The sequence below is a fragment of the Bombus fervidus genome, chromosome 7 (assembly GCF_041682495.2).
Source record: "Bombus fervidus isolate BK054 chromosome 7, iyBomFerv1, whole genome shotgun sequence".
Classification (NCBI taxonomy): domain Eukaryota; kingdom Metazoa; phylum Arthropoda; class Insecta; order Hymenoptera; family Apidae; genus Bombus; species Bombus fervidus.
Window position 1 is genome coordinate 2,047,533 of NC_091523.1, and position 14,730 is coordinate 2,062,262.

A 14,730-nucleotide genomic window follows, 5' to 3' on the forward strand; every position below is an offset into this window, starting at 1 on the left:
GATCAGATAATTCACACGCACATTGCTTAATTATTAACGCGAACGTGTTCCGCGCTTGTCGAGCTAATCGTGCACTCGATCGCATGTGCACCGGCGCGTACCTACAATTTTGACAAAATTGCACAATCTGTCATTTACCTCTGCAAACAGGTTAATCGCACGCTAACGGACAAGAAACGTACGATTACCATACCTCAAGTAACTCGCTTTAACGAACTTCGTTACGGAGTTTTCTTTGCGCGTTGAATCCTCTTTCTGCCTTTCTTTCTTCTTTTCCTTTTTCTTCTCAATTTTTCTCGTGCGTTCTGACGTTCGCAAGAAAGGCTAATCAAATACGATAATAATAATTTGCACGCGCGAACATCGTACGAAAGTCGCTATTAGCGGACGTTTCAAAGCGTAGAAAAGAGTTTGCGTTATTCATGGCGACGGGTGATGAGCGTGTCACGGTGAAGGGAATTAAGGACAGTCGATTCTTGGCGACTTGGCAGATGTAGGAACGCTAAAGGTTCCTCGCTACGAGAATGGACACCATAAATTCAAACGTCGCCGCACAACGAGTCGAAACTTCATCAAATCAGTAGAAACAGCGACAGCATATTAGTAAATAGAATTGGAAATTCTGCTGATTGGTAAATTGTGTTGAAACGTCCAGATATTAAGACGTTGATGAGGATTTTTCTGCGACAGTAGGAATGTTGGTAGGTCTGACTGCTTGTGTTAGAAATGAATGAATGTTAAATAGATTGTCCACGAAGAAAGAGTCAGTGTAAACTGCAATTACAAAATATTAATTTTAAACAACAAAAATTTTCAAAGTACAACATATTGCTCCAGCAGAAAGATTATAGTGGCCACAGAAAGTACTTGCACTATAAAGGTATGTGCAAATAATTTTTGCAGCCACTGTGAAACGATTATCACGAATATTTTACTATTGGACAATTATAATCTCCAACCCTTAACTTCAATCTTCAACCGTTAAATCCTCAACTTGCTAAACAGCACGCTAAACGACAAACAGCAAAGCCATGAGGAAGCTGAATTTCCAAACGACAGCGAAATCAATGCGCACAGTTGCGGAGATGACGTCTCCACCTAAAACTCTACAACGAATGGACGTATCTCGTGGTTCCATGGGCACAGGATGTTTCAATTACGCGATCGAGCAATTTCACCGGGGAAAGTAATATTTTTGCCGCGCGTTTCAATTATCGAGCCCGTAACAAAGTTTCGTGTAGCTCGATGTCCCATGTACCGATACCGAACAAGAACGCGGTCGCAACTCCGTTTTCCTACCGTGTAACGCAGCGATGTATTCTTTCCTCTCTTCCACCACTTGCTATCTATATAATAACTGGTTAAATTCCGGTAGTGGCGATCCTTACGAACGGTAGCCTCTAATCAACCTAATTTCGGGTTCCTTTGGCCCCGAATATGGGCCAACATTGGAATTATTCGGTAATTGTAATGGATCGGAATGTTGCGCGTTCGCGTTCGCTCTTTAGGGCCACGCCGAGACTCGGCCAAGCAATTTCGTATCTTATGCTACGCTGCCCCTTTTTTCTTCGTTCTACGGTTCCTCCAACCTCCACCACCTCGTCGTTTCTCTGCCAGCCATTATCGAAGCCCGATATAGATTTGATTCTTGGCCCCGTTCGTCATTATCTCGATGCTTGCTTGCTTGTGCACCACCATACCGCGATTATTCCTCTAGTCGTTCCTCATCGTGTCTAGAATTCTTATGAAGCATCCTGGCGAGAAATGTCGATTCACGTCGCTGTCGATCTAAGGAGGAGCTCCTTAGACTGGTAATTCGAGAATCATAGTACGAGTTCCTTTGGACATTGCAGAGTAGCTTTCTTTAAATTACAGATCATCGAAGGGGAAGCCTGTCTGGTTTTCTGTTGTGTGGGATTAATGAGAGACGTTGGGGTTGCTCGGACAAGATCGCCGAGAACGGAAGATCCGACTGACGGATTGCATCCGTGGATTTGTTTGGGTAAATGTCATTTATTTTTGGGACTGGATGATTATTCTTTCGGCTCGTAGGTAGCGGCTTACGGAATGTTCTATTGTACTGTGGACTTTAATTAGACATTTTGTCAATCGTAGGTCGTAGATTTACAAACTGTACTTCTTCTATTATGTTAACGGTTTTCACGTGCTCCCTCAATCAATTTTTTAGTCAATCATGAAATTATTAAAATTAATTGTAGCAATTAATATCTGTATATCGTTAATACATTAAATGCAAGTAGTATTTTCAAGAACTGTAGCAAATTAATTTCGTTCGTTGTTTGTAAAATCTGAAAAACTTCTGCTCAGAAAAATATTCGATGAAAAACACCTTGAGTAAGTTATATCAAACTTTTCACAGATCATTTTTCATACAGTAGAGCTCCATTTGTTTGAATCGTCGAGGTCCAAATAGTTCATATAACTGGAATTTATTGATTTTTCTCCATTAGGTATCTACGATTTTTCGTTAAAATAATAGGAAGTCACGTTCAGCCAGATAAGTGAATTCAGTCGTCTAGAGTTCCAGTTAATCGAGTAGTAACTAAAATTTCGTTTCAATAAATGAATTTCGGGTAAATGAAGTTTCGCTAGCAAATCTAAATTCCAAAATAGATTATTACAGATTTTAACTAGCAGCATAAACTATTTTTATATAGAATATATTTGCTTATACTGATCAAGTGAACAAACAAACAAACAAACACAAAGCGTGTAAACTAATTGAACAATTTTCTGGCAAATTTCCGTTTTAAATCTTATCTTTCCAATAAAATAACAATAAAAGTCTAGTGGGACGAGCAATCAAGTAAACTGTGACACCCTAACGTGACACTACGATCGATCAGAAAACTCCAGAAATGTAAATCAATCGACAATTAAAAGCAATTTCCTTGCGGAGACGATTAAAATGGTCAAAGATTAGAAACTCTCTTTTGCATACGAATAAGAAATCATAGAGGCTCAATACATCAAAGAAAATGGTGATTCATATGTTCCTCTGGGATCGATTATTTTTTTTTTTTTTCCGTTAAATCGTTTCAACTCTGCCGATCAAATTATTGGGTTCTTCACTGTTTAATGAATTCTAGGCTTTGCATTGCGTCAGAGGTATATTTATCGTGATCTCCTTGATGATCGAGAATGCCCAGTCGTGATTGAGATTAATTGCGAGGTTTTTATTATGGTCATGTAGTTGACATTGCTCATGCAGGAAGAAGAAAACACGCTTTGACTGCTAATAGTTCAGTTATTCTGTAGAAGAATTTCCACTTCAATATAAACCGTATCTTTAAACCATTTTCACAGCAATTCCAAACGGTCTTCATACCGTTCTCTCCGTAGAAACCAAAATCAAGAGATTTTAAAAGATTGAAACTTCTGAAAATTTCATGAACCATTCCATTTATCTGAACCTTTTGCCTTGAGATTATCTTGGTAGCCTCTTCAGTTCCTGTCGTGTCGCAACGTAAAATATTGAAATATACATAATTCATACTGAATAATCTTTACTCCGAAAGATTGGAACTAAAGTTGCAGCTCAGATTAAAATTTACAACGAACACAATCTTCCTTTATGACTCGATATTGGAGAGGAGGGACGGTATTCTAAATTCAATTCTAAGTTCTAGAAAAAACTTATTACGAATGACGGAGCGAAAAGCAGCTCGATTTCTCGAGCAAACCTACCTCGTCTCTTTTAACTGGTACGATTTTCTTTGGTAATTGTATGCCGATTTTATGCAGCAAGTCAGTCCATTACAGATTCGAAGGTGTTCACCGTAAGATGGAAAACACGGCGAGCTGCACGGCAAACAAAAGCAAATGTCGGCTGCATAGGACACGCATGTAGGAAAGAGATTAACATGGTTAATAGCATCAAATTGTAACCATAAAGAATACCCAAGCGAGCAAGAAAGTACATAGTGTAGAGCGGGAAGCTATGCAGCCAGGACTTTTTTTGTGATTTTAATATGCACGTGTTCGACGAACATCATACCAACCGGATACAAGGGGATAATAATTTTTTAAATTGACCATCGTCCACCGGGCTAATGACTTTTCATTTCGCGACCGCAATTAAAATGAACGTTTTAACACTGTTCGCGATATCTTTACAAGTTGCTACGGCAGATACGCCTGATTATGCCCTTCGGCTACGCGGTCTCTAGACAACGAAGACAACGAAATTGAGTAATTTCGTTGATCTAATATTTGTTACACGTTAACGAGGATTACAGTGAGTGTAGGCAAAATGGGTAATTAAAAAGTGGAAATTTTATGCGAGATAGATAAACTTGATCGGAGAGTATTTATCAATGGATCAAAGATACTTATGGATAGGAAAATATGATCATTTTCTTTATGTTAGAATTTCATTTTGTTCAGTTCTTTGCTAACTTTTTTGCTGCAATCTATAAAATGTTCTTTAATTTTTTGAAGTTTTGAGATGAATGATGCGAAGATATTAAATAGAATTTACATTTCATAATCATTGTTTCCACAAATTGAAAACATGACTTTACCACAAGAATTTATATTTATCGTGTTTGAATTATAATCCATGTCACAGATGTGATTCGATAACGTGAAATAAGGAATAAACTAAATAATAGTCATATGTGTAATTAATACGATAGGATAATATAAACAGCAATGGAACTTATTACTATAGCTTAATTATAAGTCTGAATTTTGAAAATGAGCTATTTTCTACGTCCTCTTATCATATTCGATGTGCCTATTCAGAATATTATAGTCTTTACCAATTATCAAAAGATGCTTAAACTCGAAGCAAGACAAAAAATGACCAAGAAAGAAAACTTGTTTTCCTGCAATTTCAACCGAAATCTGTGGAACGTCGATTACGAAAGATCATGAACTTTATTTCAGTTGTCGAGTTAGCAAGGTAGCTGAAATTCTTGTATTATTGATCAGTCTTTGACCTTCTTTCACGCGTGCATTAAATTCGGTTTCATTTCTCGATTTAATTTCGCCACTCGAGGCCAATTTATTTTTTAACGAGAAAATGTGAAAAAAACAAAAGGGGGAGAAAGGCGGGGACGGTGAGAACATGTCGTAGTCGCTGAATAACACCGGATCGTTTGAAATAACACTTTGCGGAAGCGTAAATAAATTAAACTGATCTGCCGCGAGCAAATGTTACACGAACAACCGCGATTTTATGGCAATCAAACAATTTACACACCTGAATTTACACTGGGATATGCGATAATCGACATTAATAATCGAACGCTGAAATCTCCGCCACGCGATTTGCCAGAGAGAGAGAGAGAGAGAGAGAGAGTTTGAAAAATCTAAAATATAGAGGCGTCTTTAAATAATGTTTTTAAATACGATATCTAACTCTGCTGTATTACTCGCTTCTTCTTTACATTTGTATCTCTTCGAGTATTTTATTTTCCGATCAAATATTTAAAAACTATATTTTCATGATATCTATTGAAATATAGTAACATCCATTTCGAGCCATATAAATTCAAAGAGAGCAACCTCTTTAGTTTAATATTAACCAGACGATTTACAAAAAATAAACGAATGTTAAAATGAGAATAAAATGAAAATAAAATTAAAATAACTGGCATTAAAGATATCCAAGTCTTTGTAAAACGAAGTACGATTCATTCCAGATAAAATACTAAAATTCACAAGCACCAACTTGTCCCTGAAGAACTTCCACAAAACAGCCTCTCGTCACTGATGAGTTAATCAGCTCGCCAACCAATTTACCCAGCGAGCTCACCCCTGACTGTTGAACCGCAAAACCCACCACGGAAGAGGAAAAAATCCCCGAAGCACCGATCCCGTTCAAGAGACAAAAGGCGCTCGTCGATAGCGAAGAATCTCTGGTCGACAATCCTGCCGAGGCAATCCTGTTGCTAAAAAAAAATAGGGTCCATGATGGGGCCTCGTTGCTCGCAACGAGCCTCGGTCGAGAGCGTATCTCTGTCGCGGGAGTGTCCACTGAAACTGTTGGCCGGTCGCGTTTCCATGAAAGGGATCGCTGTTTTGCGGTTTACCGATGGCGAGGCGAAACGATCGGCCGGCTAGGAAATAGCTCGGTAAATAGCGCGGCTCCCCTCGTTAACTCGATTTAATGGCACGTCGTTAGCAGTCGTATAGCTGGGGACGTGATCATAAAAAAACGAGTGCACTCGGAATTCGGGATACCCGGAATCGGTGAGGTTCGCCGAGTTTGGTAGAACAGAGACACAACTCGAGAACGGAACCAGGACGAAACGTGTTATTGTACCTTACCGGTTCCCGTGTATCCGGTTCTCGGCTCAGGCAATATCTATAAAAGATGATAACGCCGCTGATTGCCGGCGTATAAAACTGCCAACCTAACTCTTGCCCGTTCGACGATTGTATAACTCAGTTAGCGATTCTGCTTTTCCGGGATAGGCGCTGTTGCCCGCTGCTGATCGCTGTTGAACATTGGCCGAGGGAGGTCTGAGAGATGAATTGATTCGATGGATCGTGTTGTAATTCTCGATGATGGCTGATTGTTGCTGCGGTGCAGCGGTTTTGGAAAATTTATGTAAAGTGGTATAAGTTACGATGTTGTTGGCCTGGTATCGGGTATTGTGTAATTATAATAGATGTGGTGCTCGTGAGTCAAGAAATGATGTTATTGCATTGATAATTCTAGTATTGCGAGGTGGGTGATATTTTGACTATTGTGAAATTTGAAACTATTTCAAATTCAACTCGAAGATTTGTTTTCTGCGGGAAATATGTAAAGCTGAATCGTGTTACAGATATATGAATTGAAACGCGATAAACGTTTAATACAGAAAGATATAAATGTATGTCTAGATTCAAGAATAATTTGCATAGAATGCAAATAGTAAATGAGATGAAATAAACGCAGGAAATGTTTTATTAAACAAATAATTAAAGATAAAGAGATAAATGATTTATTAAGTAATAATTGAAGAACACGTTTCTCACTGACGTTAACGATAGAGCAGTAAATTTTTTCATGAAGAAAGATACACGTTTCAATTTAAAGTACATAGTCGTCTCACACTTGAAAGATGAATTTCAACTTCGTCGCGATATAGTCTTGGATACCCTTAGTTCTGTCACTCCTTTTGTTCTACCCTTTCTTTGTTGTTTGCAGTTTCTTTAAAGTCTCGGCTACAGAGGAGTATTTACAATTTTTGTTTGAAACAGCAGTTTGAAGTAGCGTTTAAAGTCGACTAATATTATCTTCTGCTTTGTGACGGCGCTTTTACGTATTCCCTTTGCTTCATCTCTTCTATTGTTTTAATCCTTCCCACGCGTTCGTAACTTCTGAAAAAAGCAAAAAGGTACTTATAATTTTTCTACTAAGGAAACATTGATGTTGTTTCGAAAAATAAAATATACTTCGCGATACTCGCATTTCCGTTATATATACTTCGGTTAAAGCAGTTGTTTTTCGACAAAAAATAATAAAAGTAAATTTACTTTTTATATTTGTGTATATTCTACTAGTTATTATTTTATATTCTTAAGCAAACAAACGAATAGATAGTGGTTGAGCTTCTTTTATCGATCGAAAAAATACGCCAACATTTACGATCATAAAACGAAAGATTAGTTTCAACATGCGTCGAGCAAGATGCTTAGATCGTTCCAAGAATTACGATAATTTAAGTAAATCACATGATGTAATATCAGGTGTTAGGCATCTATGTTGTTTCAGAATTTTTTGCGTACTCCTAATTCCATGGTAGGAAAGCAAATAATTCCGTTCGCCAACCGTTATCCATCGGAATGTAACACAAGCCAGGTTTTTAATTTTTTTTTTTTTGCGAGAATATATACATTTTGAATTTTTCAACAGAACGTTTCCTTTTCCTGTGAATCTGTGGAAGATGTAATATCTCGTAATACGAACAATATAAGAAGAATGAAATAAAATATGAGATTTTGTACGTCCGATATTTTTCTATATAGATGTACTTACATATTATATGGCGGCCATAGACGTAAAAAATAATAATATCATCATTTAAAGAACAGTAGAATAGGTAAAGAAGAAGAACGCGCCAATGTCAAGATAACAGACTCATCTAATACCACTTGACAAATTTTAAATATCACTTTTCATTTCAAATGAAATACACTTGTAAGTACAATAATGGTTTCTCTAGTTCAAACATGAGTATTTAAATTCTTTCGCTATTTTAGCTCTACTACGTCCAGCGCCATCAGTAATTCATCTAATTTCTTCAAAAACAAATAAAAGTTTCGAATTAAAAAGCTTCAAGGTAAACTGAATTCATCATTGCCTATCAGCTCGCATCATGAATCTTATTAATTAATGGAAACCACAAAAACTATCACAAAGTATATAGCATGTCGGGTATCGAGTTCGTCAAATCGTACAGACGGTCAAATATGAATGAACGATGCCCACTTAGCCAGGTAGCAACAAAGGCTTAGACCCACAAACCTCGTAGCAAACTGACTCCATATACAAACAGCGAGACAACGTAGGCCTAGAACGACGAAGCTGATGGTTCACAAGCAATTTCATATTTACGCGGCCAAACAGAAACAGAGAAGCCGAATGTCACGAATCATGAAACTTGTCGACCGATCGGTTCGCCTGTCGGCGGTGTTGGACACCGGCAGGTTTCCCCATTAGCATCGCTCGACAGGCGAGGTTGTTGGTCCAGTGTGTCTGGTTTCGCGAGCGTGAAGCTCGCGCGTGCTCGTCTCGTGGAACGCGGCCTGGACGTGCAGGATCGTCGGTCGTATCAGCGGCACATGGCGTAGAAACCCATTATGAATATTCAGCCGAGGGTAGCCGGCATGGCTGCGTTCGAATCCATTATTCATCGCCACGGCGGCATCAGACCGCGCGCTGCATTTTCCACCGGGTCTGGGACCTGGGTTAGGTCGGGGAGGAAGAAGGTTACTTACCACTGGCCAGGGAACAGGAATATAGGTGAGCTACGGTCTGGAGAGAGAGGAAAGAGAAAAGGTGAGAAGGAATGATCGAGGAACTGGTAGCGGACAAGAGGAAGAGGTTGAAGTAGAGCAGAGATGGAGGGAAGGAAGATTGGAGCGTTGCGAGGAAGAAGTTACGAGGATAGGAGAAGGAGGGAAGAATAGGAAGATGAGAAAGAGAGACAAAACGTGACTAGAGAGAAGAGAGGGATATGAGAAACTTGGAAAAGAGGTCATAAAAATTGCAAAAGATGAAGGAACGAATCGTGGGGGAGAGGAATGGAAATATGGAAAAACAAAGTACATGTGAAATAATAGTGACCAAAAAACAGCAGGAGAATATAAATTACAAATATAAGGAACGAAAAATAAAAGATGAGAGAAAAGAAGTTTAAAAAAAGAATTGTTCGTGGTATTTTTATTTGTCCGTTTTCCCTTGGTTCGTCGTGGTCGTTCTCTTCTTTTGGATCTACGTGTGCCTCTTCTGCGCGGTCTCGTTCTCCTTTGGGATCCTCACCCTCCTCACAACCGCTGGTTCCACTGGTCGTTTCGCGTGGTTTTATTCGTTGGCGGAAAGAATGCGCTTCGTTCGGCCTAGTAATCAGTTCGGGAGAGCCAGCTGAGGGAGAGGATCGCTTACGCAACACAAACCCGTCGTCAAATTTTTTGAATTCCTGAAGGCGCGAAATAAACCGGGCTTTCGTGATAGGAATCCATCTTGTAAAATTAAAAGTAACTTGTTGTTTGTACTACCTGTTCTATGGCAGAAAAATATATTACATTATATTAAGATTATCTTAACTAGTTTTTAATTTCTGGTTAATACATCTAGTTAGATTTCTCAATTATTTATATAAATTTCGTTTAATTTTTAGCAGCAGAAAGATATTAAATCTCTGGTCAATCACAGTCAGAATATAGAGAGGCAAATATATGATATACACTTCGATAGAAATAATTAAAAAAATACATATAATAAATCGTTTCGTGCGATACGTATCATAAATAAACGACTTTTCATCAAAGTTCCTAAATCACGACATAATTACTCATTATAATTACAACTTAGTTATAGTGAAAAAGCTATTTGCTTCGACCTTACATCTCTAAAAAGAAAAAGAAAGAAGAAAAAAGAGGAAAAATGAGGAACAAGATAATGAAGATGCGTTTTTCAATTCCATATCGCAAGTAAGCAGCTGGGCAGTTTCTAGTTACACGACCCAACGAATGCCCAAGCATACTGGTTATCATTGGTCTGAAGAGCGTTTTACATAAAATTTCGTTCATTATACCCGTGACGTGTTAAGGGCAAGGAAAAGACAAATAGCGTTGCAAAGAAAATAATAAATCGAGTGGAGGAGGAATTCGAAAAAAACATCCGTGGTGATTTACTTATTTACTTATTCTCCTATATCGATATATATCGCAGGTACCAGCTGGTTCGGTGTTTGAACCGCAGAATTGAAGCTTGGAGCGCGCTTTGCAATTATGTAATTCGAGCGATAAGCTTGCTTAGTGAATTTTATATTTTCATTTTGTTTGGAAAGAGGGGGAACTCCATTCGGATTTTTTAAAAGTAAATCAATATGATGTGATTTGTGACTTTTAGAAAATTTAAAATTATTATTAATAATTTATAAATAGTTCATTATAAATTATTATTATTATATTATATTATAAATTATTATTAAGTTATTATAAGTTATTATAAATAGTTTACTATAAGTATATAAATCTGAATTACAAGAGAGATTATAGGTACTGCGTAATTTCAATAGAAAGATTTTTCTGTGAAAAAATCCTGCTCGGTGATAAGTCTCGATTTTGAGAATCGGTAGATTAGATAGCGATTATTATTTAAAGACAATTTGAATATTATAAGATATATATAATTTATATAATTAATTCTCGTAAAAGAGAATCATTATTTTAATATTACGATATTCAAGATACATATTTCATCAGATTGATATTTTCTAATTACTACTAATTCAGATCATTTATCCGATGATAGCAGCCCGATGATAAAGCAGTGATAAGCTATCGCTGATTATTATCGATAGCAATATTATTAAATTTGTAGTGACAATATATTAAATGTATTTTGGCAGTGTATTAAATTAAAGCATTAAAGTTGGAAAAGATTCAATTTGCTGTGCTTTAATCAAATAAAAACATAATGTATGTGTTTGCTAATCATACGAAGCCGTATATCATAATTTCTATATAGTGGATAAATTATAGCTTTTATATCTTTGACATAAATAATGGATGTTTCATAAGACAGATCGATAATTCTGTGAAGCACAATGTAATAAGATATATCCTTTTATTAGCGAGACTGTAATTATCAATCAACATTCATGTAACATCTGAATCGTCCATGATAACTTTATGGAGAATTGCAGCCACAAGAATTACGTAATAAAAGAAGCCCATATGGACATGTTTGTTGTTAAAACTATAAATCATTCACGTAATTTGAATAACAATTCGTGGAAATAAAAAGCTTGGAAATTCTTTTTCTATCTTATCTGTGTATTGTCCAAAATTAGTTTATTTGATCGCTAACTAGGCGTTTCGTCTTGTTCTAGGTAAGTTGTGACCGGAGAACCGCGGTGAACGTTTGGATAATATTTCGGCGGTAGAGCTCAGAATGACGTTCAGATGCATGCCAGCCTTTCAGACACTTGGAGGCGGTGACTGCGGTGCATCCTGGGTAAGTGTGTTGTTCTTATGTAACTTGGTTGCCGCAATCCCTGAACGAAACGTCAACACAGACTTATACGTTTCGACCTTTCTTCCATGCGATTCCACAAAAGAATTTGTATTTCGCGCTCATCCAGACACATTTTCAACGCCTCTCGCAATTTTCTAGTCAGTCAAAGATGATCTGCTAGACGTACAACGCTCTGAGATAGTTATGAAATCAGAGATCGGAGAAGACTTGGAGTAGCTATTAGAATACGACAATGCAATGTTTAAAAAAAAATGACAAACTTTAATAGTTTTATTCATTTTAAAATAATGGGAGTTCTACTGTATGTGAATTACAAATTATTCGATTGCTTTACATAAATCATGTAAACAATTGCTACTTTTAAATATCGTATTTAGGTAGTCGTCGACTTGTTTATTTTAATATTCTAATTTTCACTCGAAAATCGTTTTCGATTACCCTCGTAACAGCTCGAGTTAGCAGTTAAAAAATGAAATCTCTCCCTCGCGTATCTTCGGAAGGATCAATGAAAACCTTATTTTCTCTGTTGCATGTTCGCTCATTTGTTTACTTATCTCTCGACTACATCGTTCGACACGGCACGTTAAGTTTGTCCGGTTTCGTAGCATGTTTCCTGATTTCATTGTCGGTGAGATAGCATGATCTCTGTTAATTTAAACGAGAACGCGATCTCTTTTCTCGATTATCCACTCGCTTGAATGGTCTCAGAATTACATTTGAGACTTTGTATCAATGAATGGTAAAAGAAATAGGAGAATAAATAAAGGATAGGGTCATGAAGAACTACTAAACGTTGAACGCGTCTATGATATCTCGTTGGAATAATAATTCTTGACTTTTACGATTAATAGATAGCCTCGTTAGCTACTTTGATGGCTGACGCAGATTGCAATAAATAATTCTCAAAGAGATTAGGTATCCATAAACGCGACTATAAGTTTTCTTTCACGTTTAATGAAATTACTATATTTTCATAACCATCGATATTTACACTACACATACATTTTCAAATTCGTTTCGAATTTTACGTTCGAATTCGTTCCAATAGAATATTATAATGTTTGTAACACACATAATACCTATATATCTGTTTGAAAAAAGTTTCTATAAGTTTTCAAACACTTTGACGAGCTTCTATACTTTATTAAATCAGCAAAACATAAATCCCTATGCGAACGAATAACAAAATCTTTTTAACGAAATTTCTAAACTCCTGGAAATTTAAATCCGCGCAAACGGATAAGAAAAATTAACGGACTACGACCCCGCACGCGTTAACTAAAGCATTTTCATGAAACCAAAACTATGGCGAGTTCTACGGAAAGAGGACCGGCTCGCCATTATTTGCCAGTAAACCTGATAATTAATTCAACGACTTTAAACCACTGCAGGAAGCGGCAGTGCGAAAGAAAGATTCAATTAAAGGTACAATGCTCTTTTCGTCGCTATCGTTATTACTTTTTGCGCGAATATAACGACACAATCGTTGATGATGGAATTGGCTATATGCATCGGGAACGCCTTGGAACGAAACGCTTGTTCTATTTGCCTGTCATTGTTTCCATTAATTCTGTTTGCGCGCCAGAAAGTTTTCCATGCTCAAGGAACCAGAGAAAACTGCGAAAAAGGCACCGTCTAATTGTTACTCGTTGAATGGGAATAACGTAATTGTAACAAGCCCTTTTCATTAACCTCGCTAAACGCAGAAGGTTTTATACTTACATCGAAAAGAAATTGCGAAATCTCTTTCATCGTGGAATAAAATCTATTGCTGTGTGTGCATTCTTGACAGATATTTGCTAAACGCAAACTAAGAATTAGTGCCTTAAAATGTTCTATGCCTATATAGTATTTAATTCATCGGATAACATATCTAATTTATTGGATGTGAGAAACTTAAAATTAAAAATTTAGCAGACTTTTCGAATCAGATCTTGCCAGGCATAATAGAAATTGCTTCGCGTATTTAGTGCAATAGTAAATTCCGTGGTTGTGCAACCTCCCCTGAGCGATTATCATTCATAACGTTCAATTCCGTCGTTCAATCTACTCACGATTTTCAATGCAAATTTAATCGTGTAGCAAAAAAATATTTGAATTACGGAAATGGTATTGGATAGCTTCAAGCCGATACGTATACTAACCGTCTCGAAAAGGTTAAACATATTAATTTTAATCTTTAAACACGTCGTTACTCAATATACGTACTCGATGGCGAGTAAAAGTTACTCGAAAATTGTTAGTAAGAATTATGAATTTATATAACTTTCAAGAGAATGCCGTAAGAAAGCAATTACTCGGTTTGTTATTTCGTTTGAAACTTGCTGCAATTACAATGTTGTACGTGATAAACTTAAACTTTTCTTTTAGTAAGAAAATGTATTTCCCTTAAGAAATAAAATAGTCGTAAAATCTGCTTATCTGTCGTCAAAGAACTGTTGTACGAACAATTGAAACAAATTGATTCTTTATTTCACGATGCTATAGCAAAATAATTTAATTCAAATTTAAATCATTAACAATAGTTTCTGTACTCGTGAAAAATTTCAACTATTTATGTTGCAAAATTATTTCAAAAAGTATTCAGCGTTGTACAAGAGCGGTGTCTGAAGAGAAAAAAGAAAACAACCCTGAAAAGAGATGAGATCCAATTCTCAACGAACGAAAAACATTTAAGCGAGATTTCAAAGGGGTGGAAATATTTTTTACGGATCATCAAGTAACGAATTAAAACACAAAGTGGAATATCGAGCGGTCAGTAAAAGCGAGATTCGCGGAATTATAGAAACGGGAAACGAGGTCGGCAGCAGCCATTTGCCGCGGATAATAAACGCGATAAAAAGCCAACTTAACGCGGCTGCGCGGTCGTGAAGTTTGCGGGTACGAACGAAGGATTCAAATCTACCTTCTTATTCTCATTCCGTTGTTATTACTTTGTTTCCTTTCTCCCCTCTTTCCGAGGCGAGTAAATAACTCCTCGTTTACTCACCCTACCCCCAAGTTTA

The 14,730-nt window shown here is 36.9% G+C and overlaps 1 protein-coding gene and 1 long non-coding RNA gene across 5 annotated transcripts in view; one reads left to right on the forward strand and one right to left on the reverse strand.

Moving 5' to 3' along the window:
* Positions 1–14,730, forward strand: part of Tfap-2 (transcription factor AP-2) — a 197,300-nt gene that overhangs the window by 76,868 nt on the left and 105,702 nt on the right. For 2 of the 4 annotated variants that reach the window (XM_072007420.1, XM_072007421.1), the window contains one exon: positions 11,585–11,704. The exons of the other annotated variants lie outside the window; for them this stretch is intronic. In XM_072007420.1, the coding sequence (XP_071863521.1) occupies positions 11,642–11,704 (63 nt within the window). In that variant the 5' untranslated portion in view covers positions 11,585–11,641. The remainder of the gene's footprint in view (positions 1–11,584; positions 11,705–14,730) is intronic. 4 annotated transcript variants of the gene reach the window in all.
* The window catches only part of LOC139989270 (uncharacterized), an 85,491-nt gene continuing 77,686 nt past the window's right edge, over positions 6,926–14,730 (reverse strand). The window contains exon 3 of the long non-coding RNA XR_011800306.1: positions 6,926–7,338. This is a non-coding gene — a long non-coding RNA (uncharacterized lncRNA). The remainder of the gene's footprint in view (positions 7,339–14,730) is intronic.